Raw genomic sequence first — 23,573 nt, forward strand, 5'->3', positions numbered from 1 at the left:
AATTACGTATTGTAAAGAAATGGCACCGGGCGCTTTCGTTCTCCCAACTTAAAAACTTATAATAATTTGTCTTTATTTTCAGGCCGGGAACTTTTGAAAAATAACTTGCGCGATTTTAATAATATAAATTTAACGTTTTCCTCTTTTCCGCGTGGTTTTGTAAACGTATTTACTTACATACCGTCCCTTAAATAGAAAAGATTCTATAATTTTAAATGAGCGGCCGGTCCGTTGACTAATTCTAAGCGGACGCACGGTTACAAACGGCACTTTTGGCAGATGGATCCTTAAAATCCCGGAACCACTTAAGTAGGTCGCTGCCGATTACGATTTCGGGGCGTAAATCCGGGACGAAACCGTAGGCGGCGGAGTTCGCCTTTCGATAGTGGCCCGGTGCGCTAACGTGACGTAATTGCTTGGTTTGACTCGAAATTGGGAGCACACTTCCGACGGCGGGTGACCGAGTACTTTAAGCCTTACCGAAATCGTTTACGAAATTAGAATCTCCCGAACCAAACCGGAAATTTACATATAATTAAAAATAAGCTCGGCAGAAAAACAAAAAAGCGCATTTATTATATTTTTAAACTCATTCGGTACAAAATTAGCCGACCGACTTACTACACATTATTGTTACGGCCGTTAATTCGAGGTCGCTCTCGGCGGCAAAACCATTATCCGATTGTTTTATTGTTCTAAGAAAAGGTTTATGCCGGCGGCCTCGTTTATTAAATAATTAAAAGCCTTAGAAGCTCGGACGGATACCTTTACGCCGCGGCCGAACCCAACGCGTAAATACGGTAGTTAAAAGTTTAAAGCCAAGAGATTACTGGGCAATTCCGTTTTGGGGAGAAACTTTTTCTTTCCTAACGTTTAGAGTCGGCGGTAAAGCCCGTGCCCGTTGTTACGCTGCGAAAAGAGGTAAAAAGGCCGTCGGCCATGCCCCGGGCCTAGGTGAAACGACGCCCGTCCGATAATTCTTCGGTCGAATCGAAATCCGACGGGTCTCCGGCTCTGTTTCCGCGGTAACGATATTTGGGAGGTCTCCCTTTGAGGGTGGAGGCGGATTCCTCGTCCGTCCGTGCGCTTGTCTGTCGGTGACTTATCCCCGGTATGTATAAAAACACCGTTTTGTGTCGGTGGGTGGATTCCGCCTCCGACCCGGAACCGGAACTCCGCGCTCTCTGGCGGTGGTTAAAGGCGGCGGCCAGTCCTCCCCGCGGACTTCGACCGTCCACCTCTTCCCCGTTGACGGTAATCCTAACGTTCTGGATGGTGGGAGCGTCGTCCGTCTTTCGGTTCCGGCGCCCGGAGTTCCCCGGAGCGGAATATTCTCGGCGGTAATCGGAAGAATCGGATTTATTAAAAGGCGACGATTCCCTGGAAGAGATCTTTCCCGCCCGCCGACTGTCTCGCTCCGATTTCTGCCGGGCGCACTCTCTTCTACTTCTGTTTTCGGCGTTTCCGTAACAGCGGTCTCTGGAGCACCCGCTTTTATTTATTTGACGTTTATCTTTGTCCGGTAGAGGGACGTCGCCGTAAGCCCGTGTCGTTCCGTTTTTGGGACGGGCGACTTTATAACTATCCAAACTTTTCGCGGCCGCGTTAGGTCGCGCCGCTCCGTCTCCGCGCCACCGACACGCGCCGTCGGACTCGGTCCGCGGTTTTTCCACCTCTTTGGCGTAGGTGACGGTTCGAGTGACGTTTTCCCAAATCCGATCTCTCTCTTGCACCGTTCTGCTCCACCGTCCGTTATCCGACTGCTCCACCGACTTTTCGTTTCGCGTGGCGTCCAATATTAAGCGATCGCCGCTTTCCCATTTTCTAACGTCTTCCCCCGCCCGTCTCACATTTCCTTCGTAGTCTTCCGGAATTCTGCCGATTCTGTTATTTCCCAGCTCGTGCCGGTTAGAGAGGAGGCGGTCGTAACTTTGGTTCAGGAACAAATTCTCCAAATTTCTGTCTCGGACCGACGGACTTGGCTTCTTATTTCTGAGGGAGGACGAATTGAAGAGCGCTTTCACGCCGTTTAAAATGTAATTTTTTTTCTGCTTGGTCAACGTATCGTCTTCTTCCCGGTGGGCGGCTTCTCGGTTAAACTTCTCTACCATGCTTCGAACGTTGTTCCTTTTTTCCGGCTCCTCCGCCCGATTTACGGTGGAAAATTCGTCGATGGTTTTTAATTTATCGTCCGAACGATATTTGTCGTCGTCTCCCGAATACTCTTGCCATAAATCCGGGTCGACATCTTTGTACACTTTGAACCAAAATCTCCTTCCCCCTCCTACGTCTTTGTCTCCCTCCTCCGACCTGGTGTACTTCTTGACCCTTACCGCTTTGTTGAAACTGACTTTCTTCTTAGAGTCGTTGCTGTAAGTGGATACGTCGGAACGAGTGGAATCCTGTCTCTTTACTTTGCGATTTACACTCAGAAGGCTTCCGGGCATTTTGAAGGCCGATTTAGCTGTTATTTATTTCCCTGGTGCAGCTTTCGTCGTCCATTTCCGTCCGGAAGCTCGGAAAGTGCGAAATGTTGGCCTGGCTCGACCGCTCTGCCGAAGAGTAAGAATAATTTATTAAAATGCGCAATTATAAATAAATAAGTATTTTTCTAGTTTTTAAAGCTATTACCTAAATGAATGGTTTGGCTTTTATCTAATTAACGAATTGTAGGGAAGGGCGTCGAAGAGAAAGAACGGCCGTATTCGCCTAACCGACCCGCTCCTTCGGGGCGCCGCGTTTAAGAGGCGAATTAGCCGACATTTCGATTATCGGAGGCCCGTCCACCGTGGCTAAAGGGACGGATCTCTCTCGGGTCGTTATACAAGCGCCGCAAGGTGACATTTCTCTAACAGATGTTTAGATAGGACGCACCCACGTGGTGGACGTCCCACGCCGCGACGTCCGATGACGACTTTTCTTTTCTCGATTCTTACACCCTACCTACTGGATAAATTCCAAATTCTCTTACATTTCCTAGTAAATAATGCAATTTATCGACGTTCGGAAGGCAGATTATTTTTTTTCCATTTTCTAACGCCGCTTGACTTCGGAAACAATTAACGTCGGTAGAGATTCTTCCGTCCCTAACGAGTCGGGCCCACATCTCTGACCCCCACTCGTTGCTCCGGCCAAAAAGCGAAATATCTAATCGTCACGTGATAAAACAGGAAGGACGATGGAGAAGAAAGATTCCAGACGATTTTTATTTTAAAATGGCAGAATTTCCGAAGCTAAAAATGAATAAAACATATCCGCAACAGTCTGTCACTCAAGGTCATTCGGGCGACTTTATAATGTTTCTATGAAGCCATAAACTCGGTCTTACGAAATTAATAATTGTTCGATTTATCCAACGAAAATTCTACATTCTTTTAGAGGCGGGCGTATTTCTGCCAGAACACTTGACGCCTCAATTTGCAAAAATCCCCAGGCGTGTTCTTTTTTTAGGTCGCTCCACCGTAATATTTAGGCACGATTTTACGGCTTTTCTTACGCATTTGGCGGAATATTATTTCAATTTTTTACAGATCTTCTCCGTCGCTTCGCCGTTCGCTTTATCACCATTCGATTTGGTCGAGAAAGAAAATTTAATAATTAAGTTTTACTACAAACTCGATAGGCTAAAGCGGACTATTTACGTGCCGAAGACGGAATCGAGCTGTTTTTACAATAATCTAGATTCTGCGCTTTGTAAAAAGTAACGATTTATCCTCGATTGCGTCGGTTTCTGTTTGGCAATTAGACAACGACAGCGCGTGACAAGTGTCGTTAATAAAGTTAATAGAAAATTCGGCTGGAAAAATATCATTTTTCACTTAATCGTCGCTAAAAAGTACGTCTCGCCACTGTATTTTGCTGATTTGCTCGAATACCGAGCCGTAAACCACCAGATTTCGTCGCAGTAGAAGACAGAAACATATATCGCCCTGCAACAAATGACCTTAATTCCTAAATTTAGTTTATATAAAAAGAATTTTTCCGTTTCAAATTTTAAAATTTACGCCTTTAAGTATATATTTTATGTTGGCGCAATTTATGAAATAAAGTTTTTTCAAAATTGTAATTGCTAAAAGAAAATACTCACCCCATTCGATTCGTTTACATCCTTCGCGCTTCCAAACAACTTGTTGACTTTCAATTTTTTTTTTTTTTTTTAATTTTCATTCGTCGAGCATGCGCCGTCCATTCCGCCGACGTCGCATCGCTTCTGACGTCACGCGTATAGTTAGTGACGAATGCCATTGGCCATATACATCAAGGTCGCTTTCGTCTGACGTAATCGTCGTCGTAATTGTAAATACACTTATTCTAAATTTACCTCGTATAAATTCTTTTTATGATATCACTAGCTGTTACCCGCGACTTCGCCCGCGGACCTGGGCTCCGTCCCTCTTTACCCAGTTGCCCCGCTGTGGACCTGGCCGAACCCATAATGGGCCCGCTAAGAGGGCCCTCTTAGTGTTCATAGGGTGGAAAGAGTATTAAAAAAAATTATAAGTTTTCTGCAATTTACAAGTTCATTTTCAAAAATAACATAAAAAATAAAGTGCCGTGTAAGGAATGATCATAAACGAAATTCTATTTCGATATTCAAAAATCGGCAGCTTATAGGTTTCGTAATTGACGACGGGAGAAGAATTGTCGCTAACTTCGAAATGCTCTTGTTTGAAAATTAAAATATATATTTTAACATTTATACAGTAGGCCTATATACAATTTTTAATATGGCGTTGGCCAAAACTACTGTTACAATGAACGAAATTTCAGAGGTACTTTTTATTTTACAAATTAAAAAATTTGTAAAATTGTTTTTGATCATTCATCACATCGCGTTTTGATTTGTAATAAAGTATATCAATCTCGTCCTAGCATGTTACGATTATACTTTTTAATTTGTAAACTAAATTATAATGATTGTGCCGAAAACTTGGGAATATTTTAAACCGAATTTTACATATTGAGGCAAAAGATCTAAAAAGGAAGGTCGACTCCGCCGTAAGAACAGTTAATTCCCCGAGTGTTGAAAAGGACGTTAAGATTTAAAATAAGACATTTTGTCGTACTTCTACGCATTTAATTTGTAATGTATTTTTTTTCCAGGAAAAAAAGTAAAAATAAACACTCTAATTGATACATACAAGTTTTCTTTCTCAGACACTTAAGAATGTCCGAATTTCGGCTTTCGTCTCGGTTTTTAACGTCGTAAAGTAAAGTTAAAAGCGATACAAAAAATTTTTATATTGGCCTTATAAATTACACCTATAACATTGTACTGTAATGTACGTGATAACACATACACGCCACGCTGGATTTAAGTGTATTCTACTGTTCGTTCGAGTTAAAGCAACTACGAAAATAAAAACTGATTGTCAATCTCCAAAAAGGAAACGAGGCGATGCTCATCAAACTTTTATGTAAGTCTGACACTACATATACTTCGACAAGGAAATAGCAACACCGTTTTCGAATATAAGTAAGATTTTCGATCTTTCTCGAGAAGTCTCAAACTGTATTTAATGTAATTTTTGAAAAGTGTAGTTTGTGTTTTGTACGCACCCAAATTCTTCAAAGCTTTTAAAATAAGGTCGACGACATAAATTCTAGTTAGTGCGCTACTTCGACCAACGTAGCCTCTTATAAAAAACCGACGAGTTATCGAAGAAGATTCGACTCGCGATCTCATGAACTAGACAACGTCTTAACACTCTGCGCCACCGCCAGTAGTCGAATGGATAGAGTTATCGAACATCGCTAATTGGTCCTAGGTTCGCGCTCGACCAACGGGGCGGGTCGGAGTTTTCCGCGTTTTCTTCGATTATGTAACACTTAAATGAGTGCCAGATTCTCGTAAAAAACCTCCCGGGAGGGATTATCCCTTGGTAGATAGTCTACGTATTATGTTGCCGCATCCAGTCAAACCAACTTAACATACTCTGTTATCAGATTTATTATGATTAGGAGGACACGCTCGAAGATTTTTTTCAGCCAGTCGTAATGTACTGTATAATACGATCTTTTTAAGGAGCATTCATTTATCATAATAAAGGAATATAAAATATAATTTTATCAAAATAGCTAAACCCAAAAACTAAATGACTCATTCCACCAAAATTTCTTTCAAATTCTTTTTTATTATCCGTGGATTTTAATATCTAATATTTCTAAAGACTTGGTCCGGGCTAGTATTTCAGCCGGGACCAAGGACTAAGACCTTGAGCCTGGACGGCGAAGGCGTCAGACTGCCGCTCCGGCGAACCTGGACTCGAATTTGAATCGGGAACTTGTATTTCCTATATGTGGGGTCCGATCCAGCCGTGGATCTGGCCGAATACGCAGTAGGACAAAAAAAGACTCTCTTGGTATTCGTAGGACAGACAGAGTTAAAAGAAAAAGATGACTGGAAATGACAGTTTAATACAGTAGCAACGTAGACCGATTCCATTATTTTATTAATAAGTTTTATATAATACACAAGTAAATAATTCCGTTGTAACATTCATAAAGTTAAATTTTAATTTTAAAAAATATTGAATTTTGTAAATCGATATACAGTATTTATTTTATTCGAAATTGGCAACGACCGTATATTAACGACTCTAGCTCCTCTAGTGGTCGTTTTCCTAACTGGAATCTCGAACGAAAGTGTGGATGCTGCATATGCGAAACCTTTCATAAATATTTCAATATGGTAAGAGAAATTAATGTTTTTTCAATAAGTACAAAATTCGTCGAGAAAAATTTTAGTTTAAAATATGTCGTGTTAATGATACGTAGAAGGAAAAATCGAATTAAACAATACTTTTCACGTGTCGAGAAAGGTAATGAATGATTCATTTCATTTTTATCCCAAGAAAATCCCACAAAACACCAATTCCGTTCAGCAGTTGTGATTTGATTAATTTCTTTCAAAAGAAATTATTTCGTTTACTGATGGCGTCTTATGTAAAACCTGAAACTTTCCGAAATAAATCGTGCAAGATTCGGTTTTACTTGTTGGTAGATGATAAACTTCCTCACCACCCTACGCTGCATTAAAAGGATCATTAAACTGAATAAAGTTGTATAATTAAAAGTTTTAGTGAAAATAATTAAATAACTCGTAATAATTAAACATGTTATCGGTGTAAAGACTTATTTTGGCATTGCGCGTAAGTGGAAATGAAAAAATGCTAATTCTGCTCGAGGAGGCTTCGAGTTTGTAGTCTCTGTCCGAGGATCTTTGGAATTTCTTTAGAGCCCGGTTAGACGTGGACGGCTCTTGCTTTTGTTTTGAAAATCTTTTCGAAACGTACGTCTGTCCTTCCTTCTGACCGGGAGCGGAGTCGGTAGATTACCTGGTCTTTTAACTAACAGTTCAAACCTAGCTAGAGCCGGTATTTGCCGCTAGTTGGCGCCTCGTTGGCAGAAGAGCTTTTTTTCTTGCTTTGGATATAGTGGTGAAGTCGGTGATTTTGACTTATAACGGTTGTTCTTTTTTTATGATACGTAAAAATGTCGGCGTGCTTTGTGTCGGGATGCGAGGCGGGATATAAGTCGTCAAACAAAAAGAGACATTTCTTCCGTGTTCCTAGTGATAAAGATTGAAGCGTGGACGCAATGCGTTCCACGAGATGACAAGATGCTAACAAGTAAATATTACATTTGTGACGTACAAGTAAATTTATTTAAAAATGTACTCCCGTGTTATAAATGTAGAGAAAGTAGAAATTCCGTGAGATCACGGGGCATTAACGTCGGATGCATATCCGTCAAAGTGGCCTTGCCGGGACGGGCTGGCCTGTGGAGTTATCTGTGTTTTATCCACGTCTATAACACCCGAATAGGGGCCAGTTACTCTTAAGACCCCGAAAAGCATCCTCTTAGGCATGTTGCGTTGCCGTGATTTTACAAAACAAACATATCTGTGTCGTGTTGTAACTGTCCTAAGTACATTAGTAAGTCTGTACCTCAAAAACAATTAGTGCAATGTCTAACAACAAATGAACCACCTAGGAAGAGCTCGGGAAAATATAATGCCAAAGATAATATATGTTTGTTCTCTAATATTAAAGGAAAGTGGGATGACAGATAGAAAACCTTTAGGGTGCAACTATGCAGATGTGAATTTAGTTGCGAGTGATAGTTCTCTCAAAGGAAAACCGTGCACAAGCAAGAAATCTCGTTGGTGAGAGCTAATTTCTGGTTCTCGCACATATCTGATAGTTTGATAATTATTGTGGCTTGCCTCTTCTCGCCATATATTCTCGCTCGCTAGCATATGCATAGTCGCACCCTTATTGTATCCTATAGCTCCAAACAACAACATTAAACTTTCATCACATTGAAGAGCATGCTATGTAGAATAATTGCACTGTAACCGTTAACTATAATGTCTTTTTATTAGTGTCTAAACAATTTTTAACTGTATATATAATCATGGTTTTGTTGAATGGTAAATATCAGAAATCTTAACTATCTCTTTGTGGACCACCTTCCCTTATAAAGAATTATTATTGTATACAACCTTCCCTTATCAATCTTAAAGATTATACAATTAATCATTAGATTTGCAAGATACACATGTCCAAATACAACTAGAAGAACATTTACAAAATTTGTTTTGTAATCCAAGCCTGTACTTTGGAGATCATGCTGATAGTGAATTATTAGATAATGATTATTTTGCACTAAAAATGTTTAAGTTTATTCTACACTATTAAGTTTATTCTACACTATTAGGTTTATTCTCTACTGCCATCACTTGGTTGCAATGAATGAAAAATATATTGACAGCAAAACCTTAAAATGCTGCACCAGGGAAGACGTTTACATTCATCAAATATGGAGTTAGTTTGTTATATCCAAGCCATAAGCTTTGCCAATTGATGTACTAAATAAAAAGCAAACTGTGTGTACAGTTAACAAAACCAAACATGGGTGTTTATTTTTCAATAATGGATATAATATTAAATCAGGTTACATTGATGATAGAATGCGATACAGCTGTTCACAAGTCATATTTGACCTCCAGATTTTTCACTTTTTTTGTTACCTGTCGGTTGCATTTTTTCACTCGAACAATTAATTAATCAATCATTTATTTCATCAGTTAAAAGTAAAAAACACAGAAAAATTTCTTACTTAAAGTAAATTTTAATAGCACAAATAATGATTATTATTACATATAATATAATTTGTTTGTATGTATAATAATTTGTAATGTATAATAAATTGACATAATAACAATAGCACAATTTAATAATTGGCTATTATGTCAGTTTTCTTCATTGNAAATTGAAAATAGTTCGTTTGATTTTCGGCAATTCTCTTCAGCGGTAGGTGTTATATAACAATTACTATGGTTATTGAAATATTGGATGTAAATGGGGTTTGCTTGCAAAACCTCCGCTGACGAAGTCGCGGGTAACAGCTAGTGTATAATAAATTGACATAATAACAATAGCACAATTTAATAATTGGCTATTATGTCAGTTTTCTTCATTGTCATTTATTTATCCATCAACCTTGATTTTGGGTCTAAATAAAAGCTTTTTAATTCTTATAATAAAATTCATATAGAAAATTATGAAATTGAACTCAAAGGTTATATTTCTTTCAATAAAAAACATTCAATCTCGCCAAGCTTTTGCAAGGTCTATATAGACCTTGAGCTCTTGTAGTGATTGCAGTGCCCCTGGTGGTAACATTTGTCTCTAGTTGATTTTAACAAGTAGCAAAGATAGGCAGTCAAAAGACCAGATATTCTACTGACTCTGCCGGGAATGGTCTCCCTCTTGCTCTTTTTCGGCCGCCTCTTAGGAGGGAGATCCATGGCAGATGTGAATCTCGTTGAGCACTCTTTCTTTGCCCGTTCCTTGGATCAGTTTTGTGGGATGCCTGTTTGTGTGAGAAAACCATTTTGTGGGGTCCATTTGCAGGGTCCATTTGCTCTCTAATTTCTAGTTTTGATGGGTGCTCTTCCGCTTACTGCCAGATGTCGGCAGTTTGAAACTGGCATTTTCTTTTGAATGTTTTTGCAATGTTTAACTTTACAGATAAAAGAATTTTTCAATATGTATTAATTTACAACTTTGTTACTTTTGATTGAGGGTTCCCAAATCTTTTTGACTGTTGACTCCTTCATTTCTTTGACTTTTTATTGACCATCTCTCCTTTTTTTTGCTAGTACTGTTAATAGTAATAAAATAATAATGACGACTCTCTTGTCAGTTGCCACGTTGTTGTGGTGAGAGCACTCTAATTTGGACAAACTGTGTCCATGCTTGCGAGGTCTGCAGGGAGAAACAAAGCCAAGAGTGACCGAACCCGTGTCAGTGGAGATTTAACCGTGACAATTATGCCGTCCGATCGTAATACTGGTTTAGACATCATCTGATTAATGGGGTTTACACTCCTGAGTTGAGTGGGGTTTTACATTTGAAAGCCTAATTGCGGTCTCCCTTGGTTGTCGGTGGCAATAGTGGCACCAATCCGAGTGGTTAGCACAGTTTCACGCTGTCGTGTGAAAATGGGCCGACCTTTGACATTGATGTTTTCTTTTGATATCATTTTTTGGTAATATTTTGTAGTTATTGATTGATCTTGAATGGCACATGTAAAGCCTTCCGTTTTGACATGGGATGTCTGATTTGCATGGCTGGAATGTAAAGTTTTCGATATCAATTTTTGTGTTATGTAATAAATGTGGAAATTGACAGTATAGTGTTGTAAAGTACTATATTAATTTTCCGACTTTCCAACGATTATCGACACTACTGTGTGCCGGAAATAGCTGTTCCCTAACGGGTACTTTACGTGGATTCACGTTAGTGTGCCAGGCTTGGACTTTAAGCGTGCACCGAATTAAATAATGACAAAGTTTGTCAATAACAAAATAGAATATTTAATTAAACTTCTAGTAATAAACTATATACAGTATTTAGTAAAAATCAAACAATAATTTATTCAATGAAATTCAACAAGAATCAACCCGACAAAACTAAATCAATCTATTTCTAACTTAATTCTATTCCCCTTTGGAATTTGACAAAATCAAAGACTTAACTTATAAACAATAATTCTTATAAATTAAAGATCCTAATCGTCACCTCAATATACTAGGAACCTATTTCCTCAAACTATCAAGACTTTCTATAATTGTCGATCCACAAATCGAATAAGTTCAAAATTGCCTTGGAACTATTTGATCCTATCGGACACCTCTCTCGTTCACTACTACGAAGCTCACCAAAGCTTGTTGCTGTCAGGAGTTCACCTCAGGCATCTTCACTTGACATTCTGTTTTTATACTGTGAGATGACGTCACAATTCTGAATGAGATCACTCCCCTCATTTACATACTTATTCGCTAACAATAATTTTTTTCTATTTGTCTGGCAGCCTATTTTCCAACAATACTCGCTAACCTTTTACATTATTCCTTTTCACAATTTTCGGGGCGTTTTTATTCTTTAAGGTTTAGCGAGTCCCTAATTCGTGTTTGTGGGGTCTCCCCCCTTTTCTCGGGGCGGACTTACTTTTTTCCGCTCGGGAAGCACAAGTGTGCGCGAGTTTTTCTACAGCGCTTTTCTTTCGTCGGTGAGTTGATTTCTCTTCTATTTTTAAGTTCCTAAGGTGAATGGTGAGGAAACCTTCGTCCTAACTAAACATAAGCCCCAAACAAAAATATAATAAAAGCAAAATAAAAGTAAAATAAAAATAATACTCGGACTTTGGTTCCTTACAGTGTTATTTTGAGCCATTTATTGCATCTGTTGTCTGTTGAGATTTTCAGTTTGGAGACATTTCCAGCTAGATTTAGCATAGTGATTTTATCATCTAGCTGATCAATTACTTTGTGTAATTTGTTGTTGCTTTCTGTGAAATATTTTTGTAGTTTCTCAATTTTGTTGATCATTTTTTGTCTGCTATCACATCTTGGCATACATAATCTATCCACACAACTTTTAGTATACTTTTTATAATATTTTGTTATTATTATTCTTGTACATCTATTTGGCTCTTCCAAATCTGTATCACTTCACTTTAAAATACCAAATGTGTGTGAACACTGGTATTGTCCATGTATTTATTGCCAGTATTACATTGTGAGCATTGAATTTTGGTTTTTAATATAGATTTTAAATGGTTGACATATTTTTCTTTGAACATCTTTTTAAGTTCTGTACAATTCACAAATGTATTTTGCAATATTCCGAAATATTTGTAAGTTTGATGTTCTTCTAACAAGTATATTATTATGTTCATATCAATGATGAATTTGTATCATTTGAAAATCAACCTCTTTTTGCATGTAGCATTGTACATTTTTCAACTCCGAGGATCATTCTAATATCTTGACTATAATGTGTTCTTATGCTTAGAAGCTTGTCTAGTGTTTCAATGAAGCTGGGAAAAGTTTGATGTCGTCCATATACATTAGATGTGATATTTGTATATTTTGTCTTGCATTTTTTTAAAGTATAATCTTTATTTTGATTATTTAGTTGTCTTGACAATGGATTTAATGCTAGGTAGAACCATAATTGGTTCAATGAATCACCTTAAAAGATTCTCCTGTTTATATCGATATCTTCAGTAGTTGTATTTCAATATTTTAATTTTGTTTGCCATCATTTCATTATAATGGACAAATAATTAGTAGTAGTGTCGTCAATTTTATAGATTTTGAGTATTTCCAATAGCCATGAATGAGTTATTGAGTTGAAGGCTTTTTGGTAAATATTTCTTGACTTTATGTAAGTTGTGATGTTGGTCCTCTCCAGAATCTGAATATTTTAAACTGTTTAGAGAGAAAGAGAGAAGCAAGTTATCATGTTTGTGTTTTTGTGAAGACAAAACATAAAAACATTACAAGAATAAACGTTGGTCCTCTGTACCTTTCCACTACAGGTCAATTCTTGAAAAGAGATTACATAAGTTTCTCACCTCGCACCTCGAGAATAATATACATGTGGCGCATGATCCAAGAGAAGTGGTTAATGAGATACAAGATCTAATTTTAATGGAAGATGAAATTGGAACAGTGATGGACTATGAAAGTTTATACCCATCTATAAAAATTGAATCATGCAGAGTAGCACTTTTAGACTTCATGCTGAGCAAGAGCCCAAATTTGGCGGGTTACAATAATGATTTGATCGAACTAGCTAACCTTATTTGTTATCAATCTTTTTTCGCATTTAATGGCCGTCGATACAGACAAAGAAGAGGAGTCCCTATGGGAAGTCCCATGTCAGGACTTTTATGTGAGCTTGTATTGAGAAGGTTGGAAAAAAGTGCTCTTTCTGTTTTCTTAAATGCCATTGTGTATTTTAAAAGATACGTGGACGATGTATTGGTAATTTGGAAGAATGACCAAAAGATTGATGAGTTTATCAACATGATAAACAGCAACAATGATGGTCTCATGTTGAAGATTGAACAAAAATGTGCTTCACGGATACATTTTTTAGATATTGACATTGAATTTAAAGAAGGGCGTTTGACAACTAATGTATACGTAAAACCGACGCATAGCCCTCTGTACATTCCGTCCCATTCTAATGATCCCTACCAGTACAAAATGGCTGCCTTCCGTGCCCTTATCCAAAGGGCTTTTCTCTATTGCAGTAATGTCTTGGATAGGCAAAAAGAAATTAATAGAATATTGCATATTGCCAGATCTCTAGGGTACAAAGAAGGTATGATAACAACATTGGTCAGAAAATACAAAACAAATAAAACTAAAACGCAAAACGACGGTTTCGGCAAAATCACGAAGTTCACGTATGATAGAAAGAGAAAAGCCATCATGAAAGAAATCTCAGCCCGCAAAGAGTCCAGGTTAATTTTCAAGAGAGCTCCTAATCTGTACAGATTATTAAGGAATGACAAAGACAGCATAGATAAAGAAAAAAGAGCAGGTGTATACAAGATTCCATATGAAAATCGTGAACTAGACATTAATAAAAATTATATTGGTGTCACTAACAGAAATTTAGGAGTCAGATTAAAAGAACACAAGTACAATATCAGTAAGGGATCTAACGCCACAATACTATCGCAAATGGCGCAAGTTGAGGGCTCAATCGTCAAATGGGACGAAGCAAGTATTATTAAACCAGTACATTCACCAACTTTGGCGATTTGCGCAGAAAAGATTGAAATATACAGGAGCAGATTACATGATGCATGCATTAATTCTAGGGATGCTGAAGGGTTGCCTTCCGCCTGGAAGTACTTAATCAAGCGATTGGACAGATCTTAATACCTTGTTTTTAGTGTGTTTTTTTAGCATATCTTGCGTTTTATAGAATTTAGCATAATGTATTACGTTTTTAATGTTTAATTATCCTATGCTTGTTTTTCATATACATATTTTATAATAAGAGTTTTTATTTTATTTTATTTTTATTTATACATTTATATATATATATATATTTCATTTGTTATTTTGTTTTTTGTATTTAAAATTTTTGTTCTATTTTCTTTGTATTCGAAAAACTTAGCCTGATGATGGCCAATAGAGTTGGCTGAAAACGTTAGCTTTTCATTAAAAGTTTTTCTCAGCAAATTAAGGTGTTGTGTTTTTTTGGTTTACAAACAAGTGCTGAGTGAGTGTAATATAGTTAAAGTTAAAATATTTATGTAAGTTACAAAGTAGCCTATATGGTAAAACCTGTCCAAAATGAAACATGAATAAAAAGGAAACCAGCCTAAATGGAAAAAAATTCCTTAAAATGGAGTGCTTTTCTATGTTAAAAAAAGAACTTGTTCAAAGTGGAGCCTGCCAAACTGGAGAAAATATTCAGTATCGTGCAATTCTGGTTTACACAGGTTTTATGGTATATTTTATTTGGCCCATGAAAAAAGAGCTATAGAAGAAATGTTGGTAGGATTTACAGTTTATATCAAATATGTACAATGGATATTCTTTTTATATTACAAATGATTAAGATTGAGCAATGATCAAGATTCATAAATAATTAACAGTTATAAGATTTGTGTTATTGCCCTTATTTTCCATTTGTCTTTTAGAACAGCTTATTAATGCTAGGATTTATTGGCTTGGCCATTTGTGCATTAGGAAAAAATCCTTAGAATAAGGCCTTATACCTAGTATTACTTGATAAAACAGGAATGAAGCAATTTGGTAAGTTTTGTTCAGTAGGCACTTGTATCTTCAACCATAAAGTTAGGAAGTTTCCACTCAGTATTCTGTTTTTAGTTTCACTTTAGTGTGTAATTATGTCTACAATGAAGTGTGTTAAAAAAAGCAATGATTTAATGTTTGAGATGGTATCTTCTAAACTGCTTACCAGTAAGTGTCATGATTTTAAAGGCAGCTCCACAGGCATAGAGTATATATGGCGGAGGAATTATGCAAAGATTTTATGGTACTTTTCAGTTAATGGGATGCCAGCCAATACGTACAGCAGGAATGGCCAACAAGTCGATCATGAAGCCAATTTTCGTTGATTGCTCACAATGTCTTGACATAATGTGTTACACTTGTAACTGAATGCAATGCATGAACATAACGTGCAAATGCAACTGTATTGATATCGGACCTCCACGTCCTCTCTCAGATGTAGTTTTGTCTGTCCATGTTCAATCCATTTGTGTACAGTTGTAAAAGGAGAATAAGAAATGTAGACAAGGGGTCGTAAAACTGAAAAAAAGAAAGGCGAGAAGAGGGACAGAGAGAGTAGGTCAAGACATGGTAAAGAGAGGAAGGGTGAAGTGGTGGTCCCTGAAAGTGACAACATTGAGTTTCAATTTTTCTTCTGTTTAAAATGTAAGTAGTACCTTTTCTTTATGTTTTAAATTAATATAAATAAACAACGCCTATATAATGGTCCAGCAAAAACAAAAATTTAATTCTTTAAAAACGTTTTCGACCAATTTTAGCGGCCTTCATCAGTTATCCACTAATAAAAGAACAAAGAATTCGAACTTACGTATTANCCACATGCACATTCTAGAACTAGCCGATTTGGTTTGTCATTCATCATTTTTCCTTTTTGAAGAGAAGACATATCTTCAAGGAAGGGGCGTCCCTATGGGCAGCCCCATGTCGGCTGTCCTATGTGAATTAGTGTTACGGCAGCTTGAAAGAACTATCCTACCCATATTTAGAAACGATATAGTAATATATTCCAGATATGTCGATGACATTTTCATATTATGGAGGAATGATGGCAACACACAGAATTTTATAGACATGGTCAACAATAACCCCTATGGGTTAACTTTGGATTTAGACCAGGAAAGCGAGAAGAATGTCAATTTCCTGGATATATCTATCACTTGTAAAGAAGGCGAAGTATGGACAAGCGTATATCGCAAACCGGTTTATCAACCTATTATCATACCAAAAAATTCTACGGATACTAAGCACATTAAATATGCGGCGTTTAGATCATGGATTAAAAGAGCATACACCCACTGCACGAGTTTATATGATACGTATGAAAAACTAGATTACATACAAAAAGCAGCGGCGCAACAGGGATACCACAGAAGAGAGATTGAGGCACTTATTAAAAAGTTACAGAAACATAACCAACAACCTCCCGAAACGGATAAAAGAAAAAATGTGATACTTAATTATTTTCCGTTTCTAAACAAGATAATTAGAAAAGTTGCCTACAAAAATAATCTGGGAATGATAAGAGGAAAGATAATCGCAATAGCTTGACGGGGGTATATTCCATACCTATAAAGGATAATCGGTTCAATTCCGACCTCGTGTATGTTGGGGCAACGATGCGGGGCTTAAAACAAAGGATAAAGGAGCATAAACATTCTGTGAGTAGGAGCATCGATAGTACTGTGCTAGCGGCATTTGCCAAACAACAGGATGTAACCGTATACTGGGATAGTGCAGCAATCATCAGGGCCACAAGATCTATGCAAGCAGTGAGGCATCTTGAAAAAATAGAAATACATAAAGCACATATAGCCACGGGATGTATTAATCACAGAGATGCAGAGGGATTAGCCTCTGCTTGGAAGTCATTTTATAATAACAAAAGTTGATATAAGTACCGGCAATGACGGCACTATTAATTATTTAAATTTATTTGTTCGCTTTGGTATTTTATGCTTTGTAGTATGAATAATCTACAAGAGGTTTTTCTCCGTTTTTCCGCGCAAGGCAAGTTTAATTTTTATTTAATTTTGTAATACGTAAGTTCGAATTCTTTGTTCTTTTATTAGTGGATAACTGATGAAGGCCGCTAAAATTGGTCGAAAACGTTTTTAAAGAATTAAATTTTTGTTTTTGCTGGACCATTATATAGGCGTTGTTTATTTATATTGATATAAGTTAGTTCCAGTAAGATTTTTTGATTAGTTTTAAATTAAATTGTGGCTTTTCTTACCTATTTAAACATAGTATGTATTTCACACCTCCTCTTGCCACTTAGACTATGTCTACAACAAGAAGTTGATCGCGACACATTTTTAAGATAAAAAGTAGATCTTATGTACACAAAAGTTGGCCACTCCTGATGTACAGCAACAGGTAAGATTCAAGCTGTGAATGAGGAGTTTTACACCACTGCAGAATTGTTGACACTTTTTGTAATATGGTGGACCTTCATTATAGCGCTGCTCGCTATACCAAGCACTTAGTTATAGCGCGAGCGATGTTTGTGATGCGATAAGCTCAAACACGTTTATACAGGTCCGTATGGCGTTAGTGAGTAGCGCATTTTATCATTACTGTGTATTGAGTAATTGTGTATGTATTGAGTTCCTGCATGTATTTTGAATAGTGTTTAATTATTGTATGATGAGTACAAATGATGAGTAAAAGAAAAGCTTACAGTGTGAAAGAAAACCTTGACATTATTGTTAAAGTAGAGTGGAGTTTCGAAAGCAAACATAAGAAGAGAATATGGAATACCTGAAGGAACTGTAAGGGGTCGGATGGCAGAGGAGGCAAAACTGAAATCATTTGTTGATAAGCTTGACCAAGATGCTGGGCTTACTCATACTCGAAAAAAGACAAGACTTGGAAAAAATCAAAATGTTGACAATTGCCTCTATGCATGGTTTATGCAAAAAAGAAGTGAAGATATTCCCATATCTGAAACTGTTTTAAAGTTGCAGGCTGAAAAATTCCATGTAAGCTTAAAAGCAGAAGATTTTAAGGTTTCTGACAATTGGTTGTAGCATTGGCAAAAACAACATGGTATCTTCCAAATTTCCATTTCTGGTGAAGCAAAGTCTAGTGATATTGATGGCGCTGCAGAATTTTCCAAACAGTTCACAATTTCCATTAAGAAAGAAGGGTATACTGATTGTAAAGTACTAAATTATTTTTACACCTTTTACAACGATTATTGACATGAACTGTATGCCAGAAATAGCTGTTACCTAATGGGTACTTTACACAGATTTGTGTTAATGTGCCAGGCCTGGATTTTAAGCGTGCACCAAAATAAATAATTACCCAAGTTAGTCAAAAACAATCCAATATTTAATAATAAGTCTAGTAATAACTATGTACAAAATTTAGTAACAATCAAACAACAATTTATTCAAAGAAAATCAACAATAAGAATCAACCCGACAAAAATCAAAATCTATTTGCTAACTTAAATCTATTCCCCTTTGGAATTTGACAAAAAAATTCAAAGACTTAACCTATGTACAACAAGTCTTATGAACTAAGGTCCTAACCATCACCTCAATATACTAGGAACCTTTTTCCTCAACTCTCAAGACTTTCTCTAATCTTCGATCCACAAATCGAATAACTTCTAATTGCCTTGGAACACCTTTATTGCTATCGGACACCTCTCGTTTGCTGCTACGAAGCTCACCACGCTTGTTGCTAACAGCAGCTCACCTCAGTCATCTTCACTTGAGGTACGGGATTTATACTATGAGGTGATGTCACAATTCTGACTGAGTTCACTCCCCTCATTTACATACTTATCTCTAACAGTCAACTTTTCCTTTCTGCCAGGCAGCCTATTTCCCAACAATACTCGCTAACCTTTTACATTATTCTTTTTGATAATTTTCAGGATGTTTTATTTGTTAAGGTTTAGCAAGTTCCTGAGTTGTGCTTGTGGGGTCTTCCCCCCTCTTCTCAGTGCGGACTTACTATTTTTTCTGCTCGGGAGTGCAAGTGTGCACGAGTTTTTTTCTATGGCGCTTTTTCTCGTTGGTGAGTTGGTTTTCTTTCTTCTGTTTTAAGTTTCTAAGGAGAGTGGTGAGGAAACCTTTGTCCTAATAAAACATAAGCCCCAAACAAAAATAAAATAAAAATAAAAAATAACTAAAAATAACACTTGGACTTGGTTCCTTACATGATGCACAAGTTTATAACTGTGATGAGACTGCATTATATTACAGAATGTTGCCTTAGATCTAAAAAGTAACCCACAATAGGCAGGATTAAAACTAAGCAGGGAAATGATAACAGCTTTATTTTGTGTAAATAAAGCTGGTAATCACAAGTTGTGCCACTCATTATAGGTAAAAGTCAAAACCCATGATGTTTCAAGTCAATCAATATAAAATATCTGCCAGTTGTTTACAAAAACAGCATAAATGCATGGATGACTTCTAACATATTTCATGACTGGTTTCACAATTCCTTTGTTCCCTCTGTGCAAAAATTTCTGAGAGAATTGAGTCTAGATCCAAAAGCTTTGCTTCTCTTAGATAATTGCCCAGCTCTTCCACTGGCTGATAACATTGTATTTGATGATGGTAAAATAAAAGTAATGTTATCTTCCAAAAATACTACTACTATTATACAAACCTTAGATCAAAGCATTTTTAGTGCTTTCAAAACAAATTACTAAAGAGAAATGATGAAGTCATTATTAGCATCAGACATTGACGTCAACATATTTTTAAAAAAATTATCTCAAAGACGTGTCCTACAGTATTGGACTTGCCTGGCAGGCAATCACATCAGAGACAATTAGAAACTGTTGGAAAAAATTAAATAAATTTAATAATCAAGTTGATCTTGATCAAACCACAACACATTCAGATTCAGCTTCAGCTTCAGATAATATCTTCACTGAAGCTGAAATTTCTCATATTTGGGAAATATTGAATGAGCCAGAAATAACTAATGATTCTTTGACTAATTGCTTAGATGTGGACGCTAGAGAAGATATTTGTCAGAATATGACTGATGAAATGATTATCAAATTCATTTGCAGTCACGAAGATTGTCAAGAAGAAACAGATGATGATGAAGAAAGTGCCAGTGGGATAGCTGATACACCACCAACAACCAAAGAAGCAATAACAGCCATGGAAACTGTTATAAAATGGGCTGAATCACAAGAAAATATTAACAGTGTCAGATTGTTGCAATTAGCATCTTTCAAAAGGGAAATGATACAGAAGTTATCAAAAAGCAAAAAGACAAAAATTACTCACTTTTTTAAGTGATGTTTTGTAATTGAAATGATGTCAAATACATAGATTTTAGTCAAGTTACAGATTGTGTTTGTTTTTACATACAGTACTGTATTTTCAAGTGTACCTTATGAATGTAAATAAAATAATGCATACCTCGTATACAGTATGTACTTATTAAGATGTATAACTATGTTATGTGAATTTTAATAAAACACAATAAATCAATTGGTTTTTTTTATTAAAATACATAATATGTATGTAATTGATTGGATGTTTCAGTATATAGCTCAAATCGTTCTGAGTAAATTTATTGTGTCGCCACCAACCGCTTGGTATAACGCGGTTGTTGTTTCCCCTGACATGTGTGTTATATGTCCACTGTATTTGTCTCTGAAGGTCAAGTTTTTTACTTGTATCAGTCTACTGTTTGTTCTACATGCTTTGAATGTAGATGTGCACCTTTGCGCTTGCTATCACTCACACCTCAGTGCCCGGGTGTGGGTGAGTCCTTACATCCTCCTAAAACTATATAACATCAAGTACTCTACAAACAGTCAAGTAAGCTACTCGAAGCTGGCACAGTTGTGTGGGCTAAATTGTTAAACCTGGTAATCTTTTGTGATAGTCTTCTGGCATCCCATTAATTAATTTAACCGAAAAGTACCGATTTTATTTCCATTTTAACAGTTTTCTGCAGGTTATATGTCACTGTAGATTATCTGAATGAAATTACAGTAGTAGTAATTATGAAATTATAAATGACAATTGTAAATAAATATACTTTTTCTTAAAATTTCCTTAAATTTGCTAATATAGCAAAAATTGTTTTCAAAACAGTATATTGATTATTGAACTTGGGAAGATCTAGAGAGAGTTTGGAGTGCTGCACTTACATTTGCTTTAATTTTATTTATATTTAAAATAACTATATTAATGAAATGCAGAAAATTTAGAAAATTTCATTTTTATGGAACTTATTTATAATTAAATTTTTAAAAGTAGATTTCTGTAAACTGTTACTTTTAAAAAACTTAAAAATATACCTCAACAGTTTTATTCATTTCAAAGATTAGAATCTTTGCATATTTATAAAATATAGTTTGCATACTGACATAGTTTAATCTCTAATTTATATTTACAATTTATCAATATAATTAAATTGTATATAATAATTTTTAGATGATGTTTTCCTTGTAATTGTGAATTAACAGGCTCTGATTCTTATGCAGTGTAGTAAAATTATTATTTTAATTTTTATTTATCTATATCTATACTTCTATTATAAAGAGGTAAAGTTTGTAAATTTGGATGTACGAGGTAATCTCCGAAACTTCTCATCTGATTTAAAAAATTCTTTCACCAATATTTAGAATGGAACTTTGGGATGGACATAGGCTGTATATTATTCTGTTAAACATTCATATAAATTAAAAGATATCATCTAGGATTAAGGCTTTTATGTCCAACAGATGGCGCTAACTCTGCTAGTACGACGACTTAAGTTTGCTTTTCTGTGTGGATGAACTAAAGCAGATCATCATCTATCTATCTATATAAACAAAAATGTAATGTTTGTTTGTTTCTACCGATTCCTTTGAAATTTTGACACAACATTGCATTTGAATATGCATGTGTTTTTATATAATATACATGTATATTAAGGCTTACCATGAAGAACTCTGCTTCTATTTATACTGTTTTAGATGCGGTGTTTTGCATTTTTGATTGCATTTTAATAGAGTACGTCAACAGAATATACACTAAGAAGGGATTTTTCAAAAAAGTTATACATCAAATCTTCTTACGCGTATACTGGAGAATGTATAAATTAACACTCCTAAACCTTATAACTCCAGTAATAAACATTTAATAGCAAACTAACGTTTTCAACCATACATTCGGTCTTCTTCAGGTTTAAAAACCAGTCTGCGGACCCATACTCTTATAAGATCGCGGCTTTCCGTGCCCTAATAAAACGGGCTTTCACACACCATACTAAAGCTGAAGACACTGAGAAGGAGTTAGTATGAATCCAGAACATAGCATTACAACACGGATATAGCAGGAGCCTAGTAAACAACCTTTCCAGCGCATACTCCTCTCGAATGGCCGCAAGCTACACTTCTATCACACGGGTAGCGACCCACGGAACGCAAAACATAGGTAGCATACAGCCTTGTGTGGTGGTTGAGTACAACCACCACCTCAACTCCATTTATAGGGAGATTGCCTCCCATACTAATACTAAAATTACATACAAGAGGCCAAGCACGATATATGGACTACTCCGCAGTGGCAAAGACAAGATAAATAGAAAGCAAGCACTGGGTGTTTACATGGTCCCTCTCTGGGATGACAGGTTTCAAAGGGAATTAGTATATATTGGGTCTACAAAGCGCTCATTGAATAAAAGATTGAAGGAGCATGATTATGATATCGTTAATAAAAGGCACACCACCGCCCTGTCAACATTTGCGACTGAACCAGGCATAAGAGCTGACCTACACGAGGCCAAACTGATTAAACTGTCTCACTGTGTAAAACACCTACGAAACCTTGAGGCACTTGAAATTTACAAGGCCTGGTTACGCACCAATTGCATTAACTCTAAGGATGCTAGTAATTTGTCACACGCTTGGAAATACTGCTATGAAGGATCAGGCAATGACCACAATAGTGGTTAGAAGCCACACCCCTATGTCACTATAGGAGCGTATGTAGCACGTTTATGTCATTATATGTAAGTCAACGTATGTAGCACGTATATGTCATTATAGGAACGTATTTTCACATTTAACATGTCATTGACATGGCAATGCACATGCTTAACTTTTTATTCTTTTAAATTATGTTGGTAAAGTTCCATTTTTTGAAAATAATTTCAGAAGTTTTGTTCTATGCATTCACATGTTCGAATATAACTGGTTTTTAAACCTGAAGAAGACCGAATGTACAGTTGAAAACGTCAGTTTGCTATTAAATGTTTATTACTGGAGTTATAAGGTTTAGGAGTGTTAAAGTTATACATTTACAATAGATACATTTTGAGCCACAACAACGTGTTGCAGTGTCTGCTAGTATTTATATATATATAGCTGTATTAAATAAAATCTATATATATATATTTTTTATTTAATACAGCTATATATAAATAAAAATAAAAATTATAATAATAATTTTATGTATAT

General features: G+C 36.2%; 2 protein-coding genes across 3 annotated transcripts in view; one reads left to right on the forward strand and one right to left on the reverse strand.

Moving 5' to 3' along the window:
- Positions 1-553: 553 nt before the first annotated feature.
- On the reverse strand, positions 554-4,164 carry LOC111636845. 2 transcript variants are annotated; one of them, XM_023382231.1, is made up of 2 exons: positions 4,088-4,164; positions 554-2,552 (listed from the first exon to the last, which is right to left on the reverse strand). In XM_023382231.1, the coding sequence occupies exon 2, from the start codon at positions 2,445-2,447 to the stop codon at positions 951-953; it is 1,497 nt and encodes a 498-aa protein (XP_023237999.1). In that variant the 5' UTR covers positions 2,448-2,552; positions 4,088-4,164; the 3' UTR covers positions 554-950. The 2 variants fall into 2 exon arrangements, with proteins under 2 accessions (XP_023237999.1, XP_023238000.1); XM_023382232.1 differs by lacking the exon at positions 4,088-4,164 and adding an exon at positions 2,632-4,009.
- Positions 4,165-6,540: 2,376 nt separating this feature from the next.
- LOC111636846 (eukaryotic translation initiation factor 3 subunit I-like) overlaps positions 6,541-23,573 on the forward strand; it is an 80,667-nt gene continuing 63,634 nt past the window's right edge. Inside the window, exon 1 of the mRNA XM_023382233.1 lies at positions 6,541-6,691. Within this exon, the coding sequence (XP_023238001.1) occupies positions 6,689-6,691 (3 nt within the window). The 5' untranslated portion in view covers positions 6,541-6,688. The remainder of the gene's footprint in view (positions 6,692-23,573) is intronic.

Source organism: Centruroides sculpturatus, unplaced genomic scaffold (assembly GCF_000671375.1).
Source record: "Centruroides sculpturatus isolate CEXI.00-Female unplaced genomic scaffold, Cexi_2.0 scaffold943, whole genome shotgun sequence".
Lineage (NCBI taxonomy): Eukaryota > Metazoa > Arthropoda > Arachnida > Scorpiones > Buthidae > Centruroides > Centruroides sculpturatus.